The sequence below is a fragment of the Rana temporaria genome, chromosome 1, assembly GCF_905171775.1.
Source record: "Rana temporaria chromosome 1, aRanTem1.1, whole genome shotgun sequence".
NCBI lineage: Eukaryota > Metazoa > Chordata > Amphibia > Anura > Ranidae > Rana > Rana temporaria.
This window is the reverse complement of record NC_053489.1, coordinates 281201292-281222488: the sequence shown is the minus strand read 5'-3', so window position 1 is coordinate 281222488 and position 21197 is coordinate 281201292. Positions and strand designations below refer to the sequence as shown.

At 38.6% G+C, this 21197-nt stretch overlaps 1 protein-coding gene across 1 annotated transcript in view; it reads right to left on the bottom strand.

Moving 5' to 3' along the window:
* The window catches only part of TRPM6 (transient receptor potential cation channel subfamily M member 6), a 253247-nt gene that overhangs the window by 110152 nt on the left and 121898 nt on the right, over positions 1 to 21197 (bottom strand). Inside the window, exons 19-26 of the mRNA XM_040324943.1 lie at positions 19058 to 19286; positions 18788 to 18943; positions 15697 to 15834; positions 12320 to 12448; positions 9176 to 9427; positions 7709 to 7883; positions 6105 to 6219; positions 2815 to 3014 (exon numbers count right to left, since the gene is read on the bottom strand). Coding sequence (XP_040180877.1) covers positions 2815 to 3014; positions 6105 to 6219; positions 7709 to 7883; positions 9176 to 9427; positions 12320 to 12448; positions 15697 to 15834; positions 18788 to 18943; positions 19058 to 19286 — 1394 coding nt within the window. The remainder of the gene's footprint in view (positions 1 to 2814; positions 3015 to 6104; positions 6220 to 7708; positions 7884 to 9175; positions 9428 to 12319; positions 12449 to 15696; positions 15835 to 18787; positions 18944 to 19057; positions 19287 to 21197) is intronic.

The window sequence follows — 21197 nt, the reverse complement described above, 5'->3', positions numbered from 1 at the left end:
TGAAAACAAAGCTGAACTGTGAGCTGCAAGTGTGTTAATCACAGGGAAAATACTGTTTTAATACAGCTCACTACAGACAAATCAAGCTATAAAGCCCCATAATATAGAGCCTGTGATTAAACGCAGCAGGCCACTGGTTGACTCTCCATTTTTTTGCTGGCCATTTAACCTATAACCTGTTATCCATCAGACCAGTATGGTCATTTGAGTTAATAGAGCTACAATAAAAGAGCGTGCATAGCTGAGGATGAAAAGATTTTGCCGCATATATCACAGGAAATGCTTGAAAACAGTAAACAGAAATTCAGCAGTGGAATTCCAAAAGTGCTAAAGGTGATATGAAACATTTGTAAGATAAATGATGAGGATCGCTCCTATTTATGACATTGACTTTTTTTCCTGCATGTAACAATGGCATAGTACCACTCCTTTTGCTCCTTATATGCAAATCACCTATTTATTTTTTCACTTTCAGATAAATGGAATGTTCCAGTTTAGGTGGAATTTTTTTCTCTACATAAGTTTTTATGGTAGAGATTTACATACCGAACCTCTTGGACTTAACTGAGACCAGAAGCAACAACTGCATTGCCACCTGCTGATAAAATATGATACTGCAGCATAGTTTTCAATTACCATGTTTCCCCAGAAATAAGTCGGGTCTTATATTAATTTTGGCAATAAAACAACCAGTAGGGCTTGTTTTGGGGGTAGGGCTTGTCATGTGCTGTCTTCTCTCTCCCTCACTGCCTGTCAGGAATCCCCAGTGGCCAGCGGAACTGAGTTAAAAGTGCTTGTAAAATCCTAAAATGCACTGTATTACAGTATTATATCATGTAAACTGTGCACGTTTTTGTATTCTTTGTGTGATAAATACCTTCTTATAGCGCCTCCGTGACCCACCTGATCTGTCTTCCCTGCTTCGAGCACTGCAGAGGGAGGGGAGCCCAAGATCCCCTGCTGACAGCTGGCAGAAGAGGAGAGCAGCGGCAGATCAGCTGAGCGCCGCTTGGCACTTCCGTGACCCGCCTGATCGGTCTTCCCTGCTCCGAGCACTGCAGAGGGTGGGGCCGAGTTACCCCAGCTGACAGCAGGCAGAAGAGGAGAGCAGCGGGGCAATCAGCTGAGCGCCACTCGGCACTTCCGTGACCCGCCTGATTGGTCTTCCCCGCTCCGAGCACTGCAGAGGGGTGAGGCTGAGATCCTCCACTGACAGATGGCAGAAGAGGAGAGAAGCAGGGGGATCAGCTTAGTGCTGTTTGGCACTTCCATGACCCGCCTGATCGGTCTTCTCTGCTCCGAGCACTGCAGAGGGTGGAGAAAGTTCCCCCGTTGAAAGCTGGGAGAAAAGAAGCGGGGAATCAGCTTAGCGCCGTTCTGCACTTCCATAACCCGCCTGATTGGTCTTCCCTACTCTGAGCTCTGCAGAGGAGGGGGGCCCGAGATCCCCCGCTAACAGCTGTTAGAACAGGAAAAGAGGAGAGCAGAGGGGGATCAGCTGAGCGCCGCTCTGCACTTCCATTACCCACCTGATCGGTCTTCCCCACTCAGAGCACTGCAGAGGAGGGGGCCCGAGATCCCCCGCTGACAGCTGTCAAAAAGGAAAAGAGGAGAGCAGAGGGGGATCAGCTGAGCGCCACTCTGCACTTCCGTGACCCGCCTGATCAGTCTTCCCCGCACCGAGCACTGCAGGGGGGGCCGAGATCCCCTGCTGACAGCTGAGAGAAGAGGAGAAGAGCAGCGGGGGATCAGCTGAGCGCCCAAACAGCGCTATAACAAACAAATATACACAGTTTACATTATATAATACAGTGCATTTTAGGATGTTATAACCCTTTTAAACTAGGGCTTATTTTCGGGGTGAGGCTTATATTCCAGTCCTCCCTGAAAATCATAGTAGGGATTATTTTCAGGGTAAGTCTTATTTTAGGGGGAAACACGGTAGATACATTTTATCTGAATGGTTCACTTTTTCTCCATCAGATTGCAAAATATTCCCATTTTTAACTATAAATAGATTACACTTATTTGTACCTTTAGTCTTGACGTGGCTTCAATATTTAGTTTGTTGGCTTATTGCCTTAACCTTTCCTCTTTTTAAACTCCTAACACTTGTTGTTGCATTGTTAGGCATTGTCCTTATTTTCCCTTCAAACTCAAAGGGCTCAGTTGTGTAAATACTAGTAGGGAATATATTGATCAAGCCAGGGCTGGACTGGGACAAAAATTTGGCCCTGGACTTCATCCAGACTGGCCCACTTTGACAGGTCTCTCCCACAGCGGCCGGACAACTCCCGAACCCCCCCGGCCACCCAAGCCACCTCTCCCCCTTCACTAGCCACTAGCCGTTTTACTTTATTAGAGTAGAACGGCTGGTACTGGTATTCTTATAGGCAGTACCAGTGGGAAAGCTAGACATTATTTCTCCCGGGGCAAAGAATCAGTTTGGTGCCCCCCCTCATGGGACAAGATTAGGCAGAAGTGAGAAACTCCCAGGCTGCTGTCACTGAAGCCGACCCACTGAGCCATCGGTTCACCGGGAAACTCCCTGTAGTCCCAATGGCCAGTCAATCCCTGGATCAAGCCCACCCACTTATCCATGCTCCATTGTCCTGGTCACATGCATTTGGTCTATACAAAGGGGGCCAACTGATTTGCTCTGCCCAATATGTCTCATGTGCATACTGGTATATACACTGTTGGATCCTTCCTCTAGGCTGGGAGACAAAGAAGGACCATTTTACCTTTTCTGTATTTGTACAGATTATTTGAAAATTGTGAAATATGTAATTATGTCGACAAAGAGATGCTTACTCAGTCCAAAGTCTCCTTCATCCTGGTCATTCTCACTGTGAGAGCGACGATGGCAAAGATAGTCAGTAAGTAAATATATATGGCTCAGTAAGATCAGTGGAGGAGGTAACCATGGCTTCTCGTGATATGCCATGATATATCGGTAGCGGTTATATTTCCACAGCTTGTGAGAGATGGATTTCATATCCAGATACACATTACTAAAAGAAAAGAAAATAACAGATTCAAGTATTCATCTTTTTTTTTTTTTTTTAAACGTCAAAAAGGGATTACAAATACTTAAATAAAACATCTGCTGAGAGAAACAAGTAGACCTCTCACCGTGAAATTGCTAATCAGCCAAGCCTGTAAGTCAGGGGAGAAGAGCCCTTTACCTTTATAACCACTTTAACACACAGATAAATTACATATAGGGGAGTTGTTTTGTTTGCAATAGGTTTCGTATTTCTGTCATCCAGTGCTGAAATTTACATAGCTTTGACACAAAGCACATACCTATACGGTAGGACATGTGTCCTCATTTTTCTCTGCAGCAGCCCAGCAACACGTATTGCTTATCCATTTCCTCATCTTTTGACTGGATAGTGAATAGAGAAGCAGTGAACTGATGTGCTCATCTCTATGTCATTGTGCTCTCTCCTCCTGCTAGCATACTCCCTGCACTGCAGTACAACTGATTGGATACTTGTGCTGCTCAGCACCCTCACCCCTGCTGTTGTACAGGCGACTCATAACAGGTTAGTTTAGGTGCTTACACTTTAATCATCCCCCTGATGTTAAAGAGGATATCAGCACATGGCATATTAAGGCCTCATTCACACTGCTGCTCCAAAACTGAGGTTTTTGTGGCTTTTGGCATTTTTTTGCCTAAGCTTCTGAACGCACCTCAATAAAAGCCTGTGTGTCCATGAACAGATAGGCTTTTAGAGGAGTTTAGGAGCAACAGAGCATTAAAGGCAGTCAAAGATCCTTCTCCTGAATGCAGAAGATACGTGTTCAGGAGAGGAGCTTTTAGGCATAAAAAATACCAAACGTGTCTAAGTGCTAGGCAGCATTTATTAATTTTAATGGCTAGAATAAAACAAAAATTGTGGCCAAAAAAATAAACAAATGCCTTTAAACTCTGCTAAAATACAGCTTAGGTGAGCTGTTCATGTTAATTTTCTCCTGTCAGCGGAAACAGCTTTTACAGTAAACCAGTGTCCATGAGGCCTTAGACCAATTTGTGAGGACTTGCTTACTGACAGGAGATGCTTGGAATTTTTTTTTTAAAAAGCAGCTTCAACCTCTTTTGAACCACAGGTCACCCTTTCCCATAACACATTGGGATCCACTGGCATATTTAAAAGACTTGTTGCCCCTCATCTACCAAATTCTGCTAAAAGTTTGGGGCCAGATCCACGTACAGCGGGCGCAACTTAATTTTTGGGATTTAAGTTACACCGCCACAAAATCTCTACCTAAGTGAACGATCCACAAAGCACTTACATAGAAATTTTCAGGTGTGTAACTTAAATCTGTCCGGCGCAAGGCGTGCCCAATCTAATGGGGCGAGTCCCATTTAAATTAGGCGCGCTCCCGCGCCGGACGTACTGCGCATGCTCCCGACGCGATTTTCCCGACGTGCTTTGCGCGAAGTTACGTTACGCCGAGTTTTGTGAATCGCGCCGGGTAAAAAAAGTTGCGTCGGGAAAAAAAAGAGATGCGGCGGGAATTTTTTTTTTTTTTTTTTTAATTTGACAGCGTCGCGGGAAAGAAGGGTCTACTTTTACATGGTGTACTAACTTTACACTTTGTAAAAGCAGCCCTAATATTGCGACGGCAAACTAATAGTTACGGAGAAAAAACGAAGCGTAAAAGCTTTGTGGAACTCCGTAAGTGCTAATTTGCATACCCGACGCTGGATTTCGACGAGAAATGCCCCCAGCGGCGGCTGCGGTACTGCATCCTAAGATCCGACATTGTAAGTCCCTTACACATGTCGGATCTTCTGCCTATCTATGAGAAACTGATTCTGTGGATCAGTTCCATAGATAGAAACAGGGATACAACGGCGTATCAGTAGATACGCCGCCGTATCCCTTTTGTGGATCAGGTCCTTGATTCCTACATTTTGAAGATCACCCCTACTCTTAATGAAATTAGATAAATGATGTATCTTAGAGATGAACATTGAAGAGCTTCTATTATTATTTGAGTTGGTTGCTTAGACTTCAAGAATTCAAATGAATACAATTGTTTTAATATGAGGGGTCCTCAAAAAGTTTCCACATTTTTATGCCAGTATCATACTTAGCTATATGTTTTTATGACTGCTTTTGCTACCGTTTGGTATTACTCGTACCATTTTTACAATTTATGCAGCTACATCGATTTTATCTCCAGTGCAATATTTATTCTGTTACCTACTTGAAGACTATAAAAGTTTTAATGCTATTCCCTTCAAACTCTGCCTTTGTGTGTTTTTTGTATCCTGCTATCCATTTTTCCAGTTGTTGGTAGCTGCACTGGGAATCAGCCTGCAAGGAGATCAGCTAAAAGTAGTTGGATTTATGTGCATTATAATTAATCGAAATTAGTTGATTAATCGATTTAAAAAAAATCGATGTTTCGAACACAACATTTTTGATCAGTAACAGCCCTAAAAAAATGTATTCTGTACCTTTAACATTTTATTAACTGATACTATTTTGTACTGATGTGGCAGAAGAAAATTACAACAAACTATAATACATTTATAGAGGAAACAAAAGCAGCTTCATTATAGGATCCTATTAATGGAAAAGTTCACAACAACATTCTACTTCACTATTAAGCTCCTAACGTGTCAATATTCTTGATAGAGATTAAAAGAAATGAAGAAATAGAGAAAGAAAGCCATCCTGCTATATGTCTGTGATGAATTCCAGAAACAAACCCTGCAAATCCAGTGACTACAACAGTTGATCAATTTGATAATGACAAATGTGCTCAGATCTGAAAGTTTGGCAAAATTGTTCAGAATCTGGAACTTCTGGTCTTACTGTCTTGTGGGAATGTTGAGATACCATCAGAGATATGGTAGTTAAGGGAACTACATGCTTATTTATAAGTTTATCTGAACTGTAGATGCTACAAATGTAAAAATGTATTTTGCTTATAATAAAGCAACACAAAATATCAGGAACAACTTCTGCTTGCACAGAGTTAGAAAAAAGAAAACAATTCCTGCAGTATTTGAGCTAAATGAAGAAAAAACATTAATTCCCAAGATATGAGCCCAATTTATTGAGTACTCACTCTGTACCTACTTGAAAAGGGAAATTAGCAGATTGACCATAATGATATACTGAACAAAGAGGTAGACAGCTTGAAGGAAGGGCGTAAGGAACGAGCCAGGTGGACAGTCTGGATCTTCTTCACAAGCTTAAAGAAACAAAATAAAAGGGCAATTTAGACAAGCATAACCATTATGAACATCTTGTCTAAGTAAAACCAAAACCTTGTAATTCAACTACATTAAAAATGCTGTGTATGGAACTCCATATTTTCCAATTTTAGACTTCCGTTAGGACCATTATGGCTCCAGCAGCATCCATAAGCAGCTAGTGTAATTCCTATAGGCTAATAATATATGTGTGATCAGAAGTTAGGCTTACATTGTAAAGTATAAGCAGCCCTCAATAAACTAGCCTCTCTCAACTAAACTCTCTGAACAGTGAAATGTGAAATGATCTATGCCTCCACAGCCCTCTAGGTCTTTGAAGTGCACCTGTGCCCAGACTAAACAGCAACGTCTGTGCCCAAACTTAACAGTAACGCATAGGCAAGGTTATAAAGAACACAAGGCCACCCTCACTTTCTACAAAATTCACACAAAAGGTTCGAATTAAATTCCCTGTTATGTTTGTTTTGCTACATCTGACTAAGCCTGACTATGCTCAATATACAAAATCACATTTTCTTCTATTTTCTATTTGTCCCTGCCCAGCCCTACGTAAACAAAAACAATGAGCACCCGTAAATGCACATTTTTGCACCTGAAGAACTCCTCTCCTCCTATAGAGATGCTCTCCTGCTCTTACCAAGCTTAGGAAACAAACTCCTAAAGCCTGATACAAGTCCAAAAAATGCACACATGGATATATAATTATAAATAAAAGAAAAAAACACGCTACTTAAAAAAGTGAAAAGAAAGCAGCAAGCGCAAGTCAAAATACACACCACAATATCACAGATCATAAAAAAGGAGCTGCGCTAGTTTGCATATAAGTGAGTATTATAAACAATTAAAATTCATATAAACTCAAAAAATATTGTGCATAACCAGTCCATTACACACAAATATGTAGCTTGATAGTTGAATTGGTGAAAAATCCCAAAAAACACCACAACAGGCATGTGCACCTCCACCACACAGAGTGTGTGCTTACCAGAAGGCAAGCAAATTGTGTTTGTGGCTATCAACCCAGCCAGGGGCTTTTATCCTGAGGATATTGGGATACCAGCTCACAGGGGAGTTTTTGAGTAATGGAACAGGATATACACCAGGAACCAATACAACTCGATGTCTCCAATGTTTATAGGCATAAACCAGACGAGTATACCCAGAATTAAGAGAAGCTCACCATAGTGTAAATCAGGCAAAAAAACATTCAATTTAATAAAAATGACACTTACATAGGAAGCCGGCTGGCCAATGAACACCCGTCCTTTCGGGACCGATACGCGATGACACTATGGTGAGCTTCTCTTATTTCTGGGTTATGGCTATAAACATAGGAGAATTTTGTGAATCAAGCCCTTTGTGTACTAACCTATATATGTTGAATTTCTGGTAGCTCTTATGTGATCCTAAATATAGTGGATTCAAATGCATCTCCCATACTACACAGAGTTTGTATTGTAACCTTACCATCTATTTCTGAAGCATAGACTTCACCAAACATCATCCAGTATGGCTGAAATACAATATCTCTGGCCAAAGTCCAGGAAGGAGACTCTAATGGGGAAAGAATTGCTTTTCTTGCTACTCCAAAGGCCAACAGCACAATGGCCATAATAACGACAATGCCAAACATATTTGAAGTCTAAAAACAAAAAAATGAAAAGAAAGATTAGGTAAATATTATTGTAAGCAGTACTGGAAGTATACCTAAGGGAATTGCCTGCTGTAAAGAAAATAATACAATGTGTCCATATTGACTAATTTCAATCATTTGCCCTAAATAAGGAGTGATAGGTACCTACCTTATCTATTTCCTAAAGTCTGAGTGTGTGTACGCGGCATAAAAGTAAATGTGCAACATCTTCTAAGTATACCATTCACAGGGTAAGGAAAGTTGTAAGAAAAATGCTACAGGCCTGATAGTTTTATGCCCTGTACACACGATCAGTTCATCTGATGAAAAAGGTCTGATGGATTTTTTCATCAGATATCCGATGAAGCTGACTGATGATCAGTGGTGCCTACACACCATTGGTTAAAAATCTGATTGTGTCCAACGCGGTGACGCAAAACACAACGACGTGCTGAGAAAAATGAAGTTCAATGCTTCCGAGCATGCGTCGACTTGATTCTGAGCATGCGTGGATTTTTAACCGATGGACGTACCCACAGACGATCATTTTTTTTCTATTGTTTTTTTAACCATCAGATAATTTTAAAACAATTCCTAGTTTTTTGACTGATTGATAAAAAAACGATGGGGCCCACACACGATCGGTTCGTCTGATGAAAACGGTCCATCAGACCGTTTTTATCAGACGAACTGATCGTGTATACGCGGCATTAGACTTTGAGTCCAATGGATATATGTCTAATGATCTCACCAGTTGTGATTAAAAATGTTTACATATGCCAGAGGGCACCTGGAAGATTCAAACTGCACAGTTCAATGTTATTTGGGCACTGTGCATTGGTTTTATACAGTATAAATCATTACATCATAATATCTTTAAGAGGGTTTAGTTTATACACACTTTTTTTTATATTTATATTATATTTTATATTTTTTGTGCAAGTGTGAGATTGCCCTATAAGGACAGTAATAAGTATATCAGTAGTATAGCTCATATGGGATGACACTAAAGCCTTATTTACTGCTGTGACACTGCAAGCAAATGTGCTGCACCTGTACAACTCCCCAATAGAACTAAACTATGGCTATACATTACTGTAGAGAACACAGTCAAAAAGTCAGCATCTACACATATAAGAATGTTACTCCAGAAATGCAGATTTAATCCAAATATTGGAATTTTTAAGTTTAGTTCGTATATCACTCTGTAATAAATTATATTCCTAAAACTTGTTATTTATTTTCACAGCCCACACATTTTACTTATCATAGGATGTTAATGTCAGTCAATGAACCCTTACCATCTTCCCAAGCATGGTTATATAAGGTCCAGCCTTCTGGTTTACTGCAAATAAATCTAGAAGCTGTGTGTACCAAAATATGATATCCAGACAGTAGATAAGCCTCCCTGCACTTTGGAGAGGTTGGTCAGCCCAGCGCAAGGCAAAGCCAATTACAAATAAAATAATTCCAATGCAGCCAGTTAGATTCCAGTATTCATTAAGCCACACTTTTATCTTCTGGCTGAATTTTCCAGGTTCAGACATAAAAACCTAATGGAGAAGAAAGGTGAGGATAAGTAGGCATTACTGAAATATCACATTCTTCCTGGTGCATAACATATTAAGACCATTGTGAAAAGGTCATCACAGCAAAGTTAAAGTGAATGTCTATCCAAAACTTTACTTTAAATTTTTGGGTAGGACAGAACCACTGTTGGGCATGAACTGCTGTGCAAGACTCTGTTAAAGATATTTTATCTCACTTACTGTCACAAAAGCTTTGCTTACACTTGCACCAGACAGGAAGTAAGGGAAAATCTGCAAGTGAGGGAAAGATAGCAAAAAAAAAAAAAAAAACTGACTAGAAATCTGGCCTTTTCCAATTGTATATAAAAAAGCAATTTCATTTCTGCCATGTTGCTGTTGCAGATTTTGACTGGATATACAGATACCAAATGAAATAGTTTGGTTTACACAGGTGCTTATGTAAAAAAAAAAAAAATCACATATATTCCAAAATATCTTCCAGTTTATGGATTGTTCAGTTAATTGTATTTGCACTTCCAGATAACAACAAATGCTTATATTTTAGGATTACGGATGCCATTGCTGATATTTAAATTGCAATGTTGTCGTTTGAGTCATTTGGCTTATGTTGAAAAGATTTATATTCATCAGGGAAGCTAAAGTATATGCAGTAATTAGGATCATGTCATGGAGTTTGTTTCAGATTTAAATCCTACATAAGAGCTAAAATGTAAACTCTTGCTGTAAACTAAAATAATGTCCGAAGTGAAATCCAAATTCCAAAACCTGTAAGAAATCCTCTAATATTCTCAGGCCTCGTACATACGACCGAGGAACTCGACGGGCGAAACACATCGTTTTCCTCGTCGAGTTCCTTGTTAGGCTGTCGAGTTTCTCGACAAGCCAATTTTCTCCATTCCCGTCAAGGAAATAGAGAACATGCTCTCTTTTTGGCTCGTCGAGTTTATCGACAGTTTCCTCGACGAAAATGTACACACGACTGGTTTCCTCAGCAAAAAATATCTCCCAGCAAGTTTCTTGCTGGTTTTTGCAGAGAAACTCGGTCGTGTGTACGAGGCCTTACAGATGAAAATACTCAACTGCTATTATGACTTATTACTGGGAAGTTGATCACCCTACTTATGGAAATGGTATATTTTGTCTTACCACCATAAATGTTACTAGAGCCCCAGTAGTTATAATTTGTAAATTAACACAAAAAAAAAATCCTCCTTGTTTTAAGATGTTAGAAATGAAAACATTCAGGAAGCTGAAGAAATCAATTAGAATTACACCACCATATTAAATACAATTGGCAACCACACAATATATTAGCACAGAATTCTCACCCCTTTCACCACTATGCAGATACTTTATTCACCAAAGAATAAAACTGACTAAGAACACTTTGTAAACATGTATTAGCCTCAAGGGGTAGTTTATTAAGCATGTGTACAAGGCTGAGCACCTGGAAGGTTTTAAACATGTCCTGCATCATAATATAACCAATTATGCTGTGTGCGATCCCAGTGATAAGAATGGAACACATAGACGTTCCGCAGTAACAGCTCATACCAATTACCTGATAGCATCTAAAATGAACACCTTTGTAAAATTAACATAAAACATTTCCAAGCCTGCTTACAAACAGATGCTGAATGTGCTGTGAAGTCTTTACAAAGAGCACAATTTGCAAAATGTCACATTAACCTTGGCATACTTCACTGACCTAGTTAAAGGGAATTCACTACAGCATCACAAAATTTACAACTGACGGTGATACTGGCTGGGAAGGTGTTTGCACAAGTGACTGCATGTATTACATGACTAAGCGCCAAAATTATAGCTAGACTCCAACCAGATAAAAAACAAAGTTTATTCCAGTTATACATTCATTACAGGCTCCTTTACGCACAACAGGCAACAACTTTACATGCAATGGTGCTGTGGTTTTATTCACTGTAAATGGCACCCCAACCCATGTGTGTTGCTGAATGTCACAAATCGCTGTAATGTACTACCATGTGTTGTGTGAGAATAGTACAATAGTCCAAATAAATGGGTGTCTTAACTCAATGCAGAGTAATTTGTATTAATTAATTAATTGCACTGCCATGGACTACACTGATGTGAATGGACCCCAAAAAAATATATATATTTTTCTCGCCATTCAAGAAGTACCTGAAACTGACTTTATATTAGCTTTGTGTAATCAGTATCACGCAGAATGAGAAAGGGAGGGAAATATTCAAAATTTTTCAGGCATTACAACATTGAATATGATTCCAGAAGGAAAGCTACAGGATGGGCTTATCTTCATTATCTATTCACGAGCTGGGTAGGGTCTAAATCGGACTCTGTTGCCTAACTGCAGTTTAATCTGTTTATAGGTCTCATGCAAAGCAGGACTTGGCTGTGCTGGCTGGGAGGGGACTGATTTAACTGAAACACAAATCTTTTGGTGGGAATGTTTACTTCTATGATGGTCAACTGGGACTTAGCAGCAATAACGTTTAGTTCCCCAAAGCCTACATGAAAGTTCTTTGTGAGTGAAAGTTACTGTGGTGAGAAGACTTCCAACGTGTGGTCTCTAGTCTTTTCATTAAAGTTTAGGTTATTTTATTCTACATATGACAATATGGCAATTATTATTATTCACATAAAGGATACACATTTCCAAAAGATATATATTAAAAATCACAGTTGGTTATTATTTTTTTAAGATTTTTTCTATTACTGTCCATAAAAGCTGGGATATCCAAGCACTCATAGACAAACTATACTGACATCCTCCTAAATTATAATAGGCTAGTATTTAACATTACACTATTTTGTAAGTGAAAATTTTAATACTAAGACAAAAAATGTATTTTATAATGAATAGTTAATATTTCAGATGCTTTTTAAGAAACTTACCTCTCTGACCTTCTCAATAACATTGGTAAACATGTAAATGATGACCAACCACTCCTGAGCACTGGGTACTGGCTCCAACTTCACCAACACTACATAAGTAAATAGCATAAGGAAAAGTAGGTATGCCATCTGCAAACGACAAGGCCAAAAGACATCATTAAAGACTGCAGGACATATTATTTCTCATTAAATTTATAACAAATTACTCACCACTTAGAAATATTCATTCTTTTTTTTTATATTCAATGTATTACAACACAATTTTACAGAGTGGAAAATAACAAAGTTGTTTGGAGAGATTAGAGTGAAGGGGAAAGAAAATTTGGGGGCACATTATAGTATCAGATGTCAGACTACTGTTATCTTTTTGAACAATTTCAAATGCTGTTTTGGTATACAAAGTATATGTATCAGTGACTTTGCTAGAGCTTGCCACCCATGCTCTTGGGTCTCCTTTACAGTAGTTGCTGCTGTTAGTTTGGTTTCAACACTATGTGACAACAGAATTTCCACTGACTTTCTCTAGGCAGCCTGAAAATCTCAAACTCCCTACTCTAGCCCCCGCTAGCCAAAACCTTGTTCATCCATGCTCAAACCTCCAGTTCAGTAGTATCTGCATTTTCATTCACAATGTTTTATATAAGGTAGATCAGTTATTGAATTAGCGAATTTTACATTATAATATATTGATACTGCCATTTAATACACAAAGATATTATTTATCCAAAACTTGTAAAATGTAATGTGCACTTTTGGACAAATGAATAGTATTAAGATATTAAAAGTATTACAATTGTATTCATCCCTGTTTTCTCTTTTAACTACCATGATACACTTAGATTTTATTTTAGCCATATCAATGCAAAAACATGTTATTGCTGTAATGGGACTTTTAGTGGTACTGCAATTTGAAAAAACAAAAAATTACTATTAAAAGTTATAATATACATTATACATCTTGTTAAAAAGTAATACAGTAAAATTCATGCAAGAGCACAACGAAGGCTGATATTTATCCTTGCACACTACAACGTATATCAAAAACAGTTCATAGGATAATATGTTTTCTGAGCAATTATACAAATATACTGTATACTATCAATGTTCTTAGCATTATTCTGATATTGGAGATAAAGTGGAAGATTGTGTATATGAGTGAAGGGCAGATGTCTATTGTTGTTGTCTCTTTTTAGCTCCAAAGGCACAGTGGCCTACAGAGTTTGCTTACCTTTACTTATTTCCACCATTCTGAAATGTAAGTATCTCCTTTTATAGCAAACTATGAAAAACAGAGCTGCACGCTGTTTGAATCACACCATATTCAGTGTTACCCATGACTAAGCTCCAGGGGGCAGAGTGAAATGCGTTGAGGTGTGGCCATCTACCTCCAAATTACCTGAGCTTTATTTGCCTCTCATATGCAACTATAATTACCTAAGCTATATTGCTTCTTATATGCAACTACTATTACCTGAGCTATATTAAAAAGGGGGGGGGGAATAAACTGCGCTAATAAAATACAAGAATACCCGTGTGACCACAGGTGTGCGAAAGTTGCTAATGAAGCAAGGTATAAAGCTGTGATTTGCTGTGTAACATCAAACAGGGACCAAAAGTGAAAAAAAAATCGCGCTAAACATATATACATGAGCCAATAAAGGCATAAACTGAATAAATATCAGAATTAACAATCGTATGTGTTAATAGTGAAGAAATACAGTGAAAGTTAATCGAACCATAAAGTCCATAGATTAAGTGAATAATTCAATGTGCTCTATCGGTGGAGGATTGAACTGGATGGGTTGTCACTTTCATCTGTGATATTATTTGACTTTATCGATTAAGAACTTTTTCACATTGGTGGAGGAAGATCTTCTTTTCCCTCTTTGAACTCTGAAGCAATGCACATTGAATTATTCACTTAATCTATGGACTTTATGGTTCGATTAACTTTCACTGTATTTGTTCAGTATTAACATATGAGATTGTTAATTCTGATATTTATTTAGTTTATGCCTTTATTGGTTCATGTATATATGTTTAGCGCGGTTTTTTCTTTTTTCACCTGAGCTATATTGCCTTTCATACGCAACTACTAGTTGTCATTACAACTCCTAGTAACTACGAGCTTGACATAAGTGCAAATCGCTTATAGGCCTTGTCCTAAATTATTGAACATGTTCGCTCTAACTTTTCTATGCTAAGGGTTGATGGTATTTCATACCAACTCCCTTAGTGACCTAATACATCCCTATATGTTCAAAGTGATATGATGTAGAGAACCCCAAACTCCTGTTTGTGTGGAGTGACACCTGGAGTCCCGTACTGATAATCACTTGCATATAGAGGTGTATTGGAATCTTGATCTTTAACGTAAATAATATAATTTTAAACGCTAAGCTCTGGATGCATGTTGTAATGCGTCCATTCTTAGTAGCTCAACGCCTTTCTTTATGTGAGAGAGAGAGAGATGATGTAAAGACCCCCCAAACTCCTGTTTGTGTGGAGTGATGCCTGGGGCCCAATACTGAGTTCTCACATAAAGAAGCGCATTGAAATCCCTGCTAACAGCAGTTGTGGTTCACTCTGTTCACCAGTGCTGTTACATTTTCACAGAGGCATCTTTGCTTGTTACCTTTTGCTATATTTGTTGAGCAGGACAAGCTCCTTGGTTAGAACATATACATCAATGATGTTTATGATTCACCCCTTTTGAATAAGTGCTTGTAGTTGTTGCATGGGCAGGACTTTGTTGTAGAGTATTCAGTTTGTTATACAATCATATAGCAATGGTTATTTTATGCACTTTACTATAAAACATTTTAACAGGGTGCATAATAAACATTATAACTTTTAGTAGGAACTTTGAGTACTGATGGCCCTTACACTATCTATACTAGCTATAATTGTTTAGGTTTTACTTTACCTATGCCATCAAATTTAATACAACAAAATAATATTTTTTTAAGGATGTTTCTTTTATTTTACTTTGGACCTAGATCTGATACAAAGGAGTTTTTCCCTCTAAAGTGTAGCTAAAGATACAACTTTTTGTTATAATTTTAGATAGATTAGGAAATGATTAATATCCTGGTGAAGAATTGTTGGGCTGTCTGTCCTATTTTACTTTACTTTGTGTCTCAGAGACAAAATCACCAGAACAAGACATTTTTCCCTAACTTCCTACTGTGGTGACAACTGTAAAATTTAGCATTGTATTTCTGTCCCATTCCGCATATTCGTCCCAGCCCCAGTAGACTGACTGCCAGAATGTATCTTTATCTATTGTGTATATTTTATAATAAAAAGAAAATAATTATCTGCTTAAAAAACATTAAATGCTTTCTTGCTTTATTTTTCAAAATACATAAACTTACAGTGTGAAACCAAAACTTGACAATAGGCGCTCGGTAGAACTCACAAACTTTCCTGGTTACTGAAAGGTTTCCTTGCATTCTCAAACCTTTGTTATCATTCCTTTGATTCTTTGCTCCTTTTTCTGCATCAACATTTTGCTGATAAGAAAAACAGTGGAAGTCACCATAAGCCCTTGGTAATTGTATTATATATATCTTAACTACTGCTTTTTTTTTTAACAATATTACTATATGCATTTTTTTGTTTTGTCATTACTTTTCTGACTATACAACTCAGAGTTTAAAGTGCATCAAATTAAAAACGAAGATGAATTTAGATGTCTATCATGAGAAACAGATTTCTAATTTCCCTAAGTCAGCAAATAATGGTTGTTTTTGGGTTAAGACAAAATTAGCATATAATCTTCAGGTCAGTTTACTCCCTAAACCATGCATGCTCAAAGAATTCGAGAATATATGTATGGTCATGTAAAGGGAAATAAATACAGACCATTGTCCAACATCCAACATATGTCATCTACATATATCATCTACATATACATTATATTCTAATATTTATGTGTCTACATAACTCACTTTCTGTCAATCAGTGAGAATATTGCAGTGGTGTGGTAAGGACACACACTATACGTCGGTTTTAAAGTTGTTCTAAAGTTAGAAGGTTTTTTTATGCATTAGGAATAAAAAACCTTCAGTGGGCAGAAGCCCCCATAATACTTACCTGAGCCCCATCTTGATCCAGCAATGTTGCATGAGAGTCTTGGCTGCCCGAGGCTCTCTCTCATCATTGGCTGAGACAGCAACGGGGCATTATTGGCTACTGCATCTGTCAATCAAAATCAGTGAGCCAATGAGGAGAGAGAGGGGGAAGGGCCAAAACACATTCTCCATGTCTGAAGGAACACATAGAGCAGTGACTTGGCTCGGGTGCCCCCATAGAAAGCTGCTTGCTGTGGGGGCACTTGGCAGGAGGGAGGGGCCAGCCCGGCCAGGAGAACCAGCAAGAAACCAGAGAAGAGGAGGATCTGGGCTGCTCTATGCAAAACCATTACCTAGAATGGGTAAGTATAACATGTTTGTTTTTTTTTAAAATGTTAAATAAAAAAAATAAATGAGACTTTAGTATCACTTTAAGTGCAGGACTACTTGTATAATTTTCTTCTATTACAAGGTAAGTAGGTTAAAGTGCTACTTGGATATATGAAGTGATTTTAGCACCTATATGTTTTAAAAAAATATTCTGCTTTTACGTTGCTCACAGATACTGCTGGTAGCAACATTTTTTTTGCACATATAGGGGAAGATTTAATAAAACTGGTGCACTTAGAATCTGATGCAGCTGTGCCTGGTAGCTAATCTGCCTCTAACTTCAGCTTGTACAATTAACCAATATACGCCGGCTGAAGGGCACGGCTGGGCACAAGCACGTACCTGAACGTCGCCTTTAAGAGCCCAGCCGTGGGTCGCGAGCGCGCTGCCAGCGGCATGCTCGCGACCTGGTCCTGTGCTCTGTGACCGTGCCCGCGGGACCCGCGGACCCGATCACCGCTGGTGTCTCGCAATCGGGTCACAGAGCTGAAGAACGGGGAGAGGTAAGTGTAAAGAAACCTTTCCCCGTTCTTCCTAGTGTGACTGCCACTGATCGTCTGTTCCCTGTCATAGGGAACAACGATCAGTGACGTCACACGCAAAGCCACGCCCCCACACAGTAGTAAACACTCCCTGGGAAACACTTAACCCCTTCAGCACCCCCTACAGGTTAACCCCTTCACTGCCAGTGTCATTTTCACAGTAATCAGTGCATTTTTATAGCACTTTTCGCTGTAAAAATTACAATGGCCCCAAAATAGTTTTAAAAGTGTCCGATGTGTCCGCCATAATGTCGCAGTCATGAAAAAAATCACTGATCACCGCCATTAGTAGAAAAAACAAAAAATATTATGCCATAAAACTATCCCCTATTTTGTAAACGCTATAACTTTTGCGCAAACCAATCAATAAACGCTTATTGCGTTTTTTTTACCAAAAACATGTAGAAGAATACGTATCGGCTTAAACTGTGGAAAAAAATGTTTTTTATATATTTCTGGGGGATATTTATTATAGCAAAAATTGACACTCTATTTTTGTATATAGCGCAAAAAATAAAAACAGCAGAGGTGATCAAATACCACCAAAAGAAAGCTCTATTTGTGGGGAAAAAAAGGACGCCAATTTTGTTTAGGAGCCATGTCGCACGACCGCGCAATTGTCAGTTAAAGCGACGCAGTGCCGAATCGCAAAAAGGGGCCAGGTCCTTTACCTGCATAATGGTCCGGGTCTTAAGTGGTTAAGCTTTGGCAATAAAACCTGGAAGCTGATTGGTTTCTATGCAGAGTTGCACCAGAGTTTTTGCTCTCCCGTTTTAGTAAATAACCCCATGATGTCCACAGAATGAAAACTACTTAGTATGACATATTGACCAAATAAAATAAAATAGTGAAGATGATTTACTAAATGAGTTGATAATCATCACACAATAAATTGTGTGAATACTCAGTTCAATTATACGATCATGCGTAAAGCAAATTCCAATTTACTTATTTCATCTGCACATGACTGTATAATTGAATTGAATATTCACACAATGAATACGCAATGATGAAGTAATGATTCAAGAAAAATATACTAGTACAGACAAAATTATTTCAGTAACAAACTTTCACACTTAGTTATAAAGTGGATATCCTAACAGAACTCTGTGAGCACACAATTTGCTGACCCTCTTCACAGACCCGGAACAAGCATGTACACCCAATACCTAATATATACATACTTGCTCCAACCCTGTGGCTCAACAAACTTTAGCAAAGCTTTCAATCAAGGTCTGTATTTGCGAAGAAAGATTCACAGAATTTTACAACCACTAGGTGGTGCCAAATTCCAATAGAAAGTTACTGCTGTGTTCAGATCATCTTGTAAGGTGATTTTATTGAACACACCTGCAATTCACAATGGTATACTGCATGTCAATAAACTGATGTAGTAATGACATGTGTGTGCTTGGCTAAAATATAGACATAACCCCTTTATGATGCAGAATGAAACTTACCGTTGCCTGTTCCACCCTCACATTTTGAGTGGGAGCATCAACATAGAACCTGGTGAACTGGTGGAAATCCAGGGATTGAGGCACGTGAGACATTTCCTGCTTGGTTTTAAACTCCAACATCAAGATGAATGGTGGCAAAAGAATCCCTAATATGACCTTTAAACAAGATATAAATACAGTCACAGACTAAATTACATCCTAGAACATACAAACATTACAGCAATAAAGTATCAATGAAGTATCAACTATTTGAGGATAGAGTAATGTCACCTTGAGCCAAGAGTTCTTCCTCATATTCAGGCAACCCATCCACATGTCTGTTAACAGCATCTGTGTACATGTGTGTGACACAAAAGGCCTCAGGGCGGATGACACGGCTAGTTTCAGGCACGTTGAGTTGCTCCAGTTTTTAAGCTCATATGTCAGAAGTTTCATGGCCATTTGCTCATTGAGTTTGAAGGCTTTTTCAAGAAGGTCCAAAGCCAGCTGGCCAAATTCTCTAAGGACAATTTAAAAAGTGTAAATTATTCTCCTTTTTATAAAAAACGAGCAATAGCATTATACATACAGCAATTTAAATATGTTCCACCTATTTAAATAATAAAATATTTAGTATACTATTGAGAGAAAACGTTTGTAAACCATTATGAGCCATCTGTATTTGTACATAAACATTCTCTAAAATATTATCTGATCTTTATCTAAGTCTAAATAATTCCAACATTTGAAGTTGGCATGATCTAAATCGGGGGTATGAAGGAACAAATGTACTGTAACAGTGCGGTATACAGGGGCAGGCTGAAATAACTACTACACAGCGACATATTGTGTTTGGCTGGGGTTACTGCCAAAAAAGGAGGTTCTACTAACTACTAAAGATACCTTACCCTTTCTCAACTGACCTTCATTTGCCAAATGTTAAACCTAAAATGGATATACATACACATTTTGTAGATGGGGTGTCTGATTTACAAAAGAAATAAAGCATGTTCAGTTTGCAATAAATACCAAATCATATAGAAAAAAAAAGGACTCTGTAAAATCCTTCTATTGGAGTCCATTGAGGGACAAGGAAATTCTTGGGTCATACTAGCACCTACAGGGGCAATGGACAAAAGAACCCTGTAGGCTAGCCCAGGATAACCCCTCATACTACCAGCACCAGCACTTTTTTTTAGAAAAGCAGTACAGACAGCATGATCATAAACATAGAGGGCAGGACCTATGCCCCAAAATGGACTCCCAAGAAAAGGATTTTACAGTGAACATTCTATTTTCTATCTTGTCCATTGAGAAACACAGAAAGTCTTTCGCCTTCAGAACATCTAAAAGCTATACAAGTTAAGGGGTGGACAACACAGAAAACAAATGCTAACAGACCCAAGAAAACAGAAAATCGGGACTGCTTGAAGCTCAAAAAGCAATCGTAAGCCCATGAGGCCACCAAGTCCACCTAGTAGAACTTAGAAATGTGCGAACGGAAAATAAGGTGTACTTGAAAATCTGGGAAACAGCTGCTTAATGCTGAAAAGCCCAAGAAGCAGTAAACAGATCTAGTATGTGTACATTGACAGTAATGGGTGGAACCTGATACTTGAGACCATAGGTTTAAATAATAGTCTGTCTAAGCCACCTAGAAATGGTGAAAAGAGAAGACTATGTACACCTATGGAGACCACCTGGAATGCCAAAAATGTAATTAGTCTTTGTGAAAGAAGCAGTGTGGCTAAGAGATAGACTCTCATAGCCCAGACCTAATCTGGTCAATACAGGGAAATTTCTTTTACTGAACCAGACCTGGACAGAGGGATGAAAAAACTTTCTTTGTGGAAGTGAAAGGCCGAAATGACAGTATATAAACACTGTATAAATTGCAATCCCATTGTCATTGTCACAGACATCTTCTGATAATTTTACACAATGCTTACATGTACCATCAATATCACTGTACTTCAAACCAGCCTATATTAAAATGAGTAATTCCATATGTGTACATCCAATCAGAATCCAGTGGGCAAGGGGGACCCCAGAAGATCCAATAAAGGAAGGCTTCCTCAGAGCATCTAAGTACAGTACTCATTTCAGCAATTCACCACATAAGAGGGCTAAGAAGCCTGTATCACTGTGCCGCATATCAGTGGCTCTTCTGGATGTGGCAACAGAGGAGCACAAATAAGTCATATAGGAACTAATCCTTAGAGTACCTCACTGCTCAAAGGGACTGGTATATCTAAAAGTATTCAAGGTCTAATAAATCCCACCCAGTGACACTTATGGTTCCCTCGTTTTATATAATGATGTTTGCAAATGCACCCTCCTATTCCCCCTCTTCACACTAAATGTCATCTTCAAATTTGATTTTTTTTTTTTTTTTTCCCTTTCACAATTGGGTATTCTTTGCAAAGTGAAT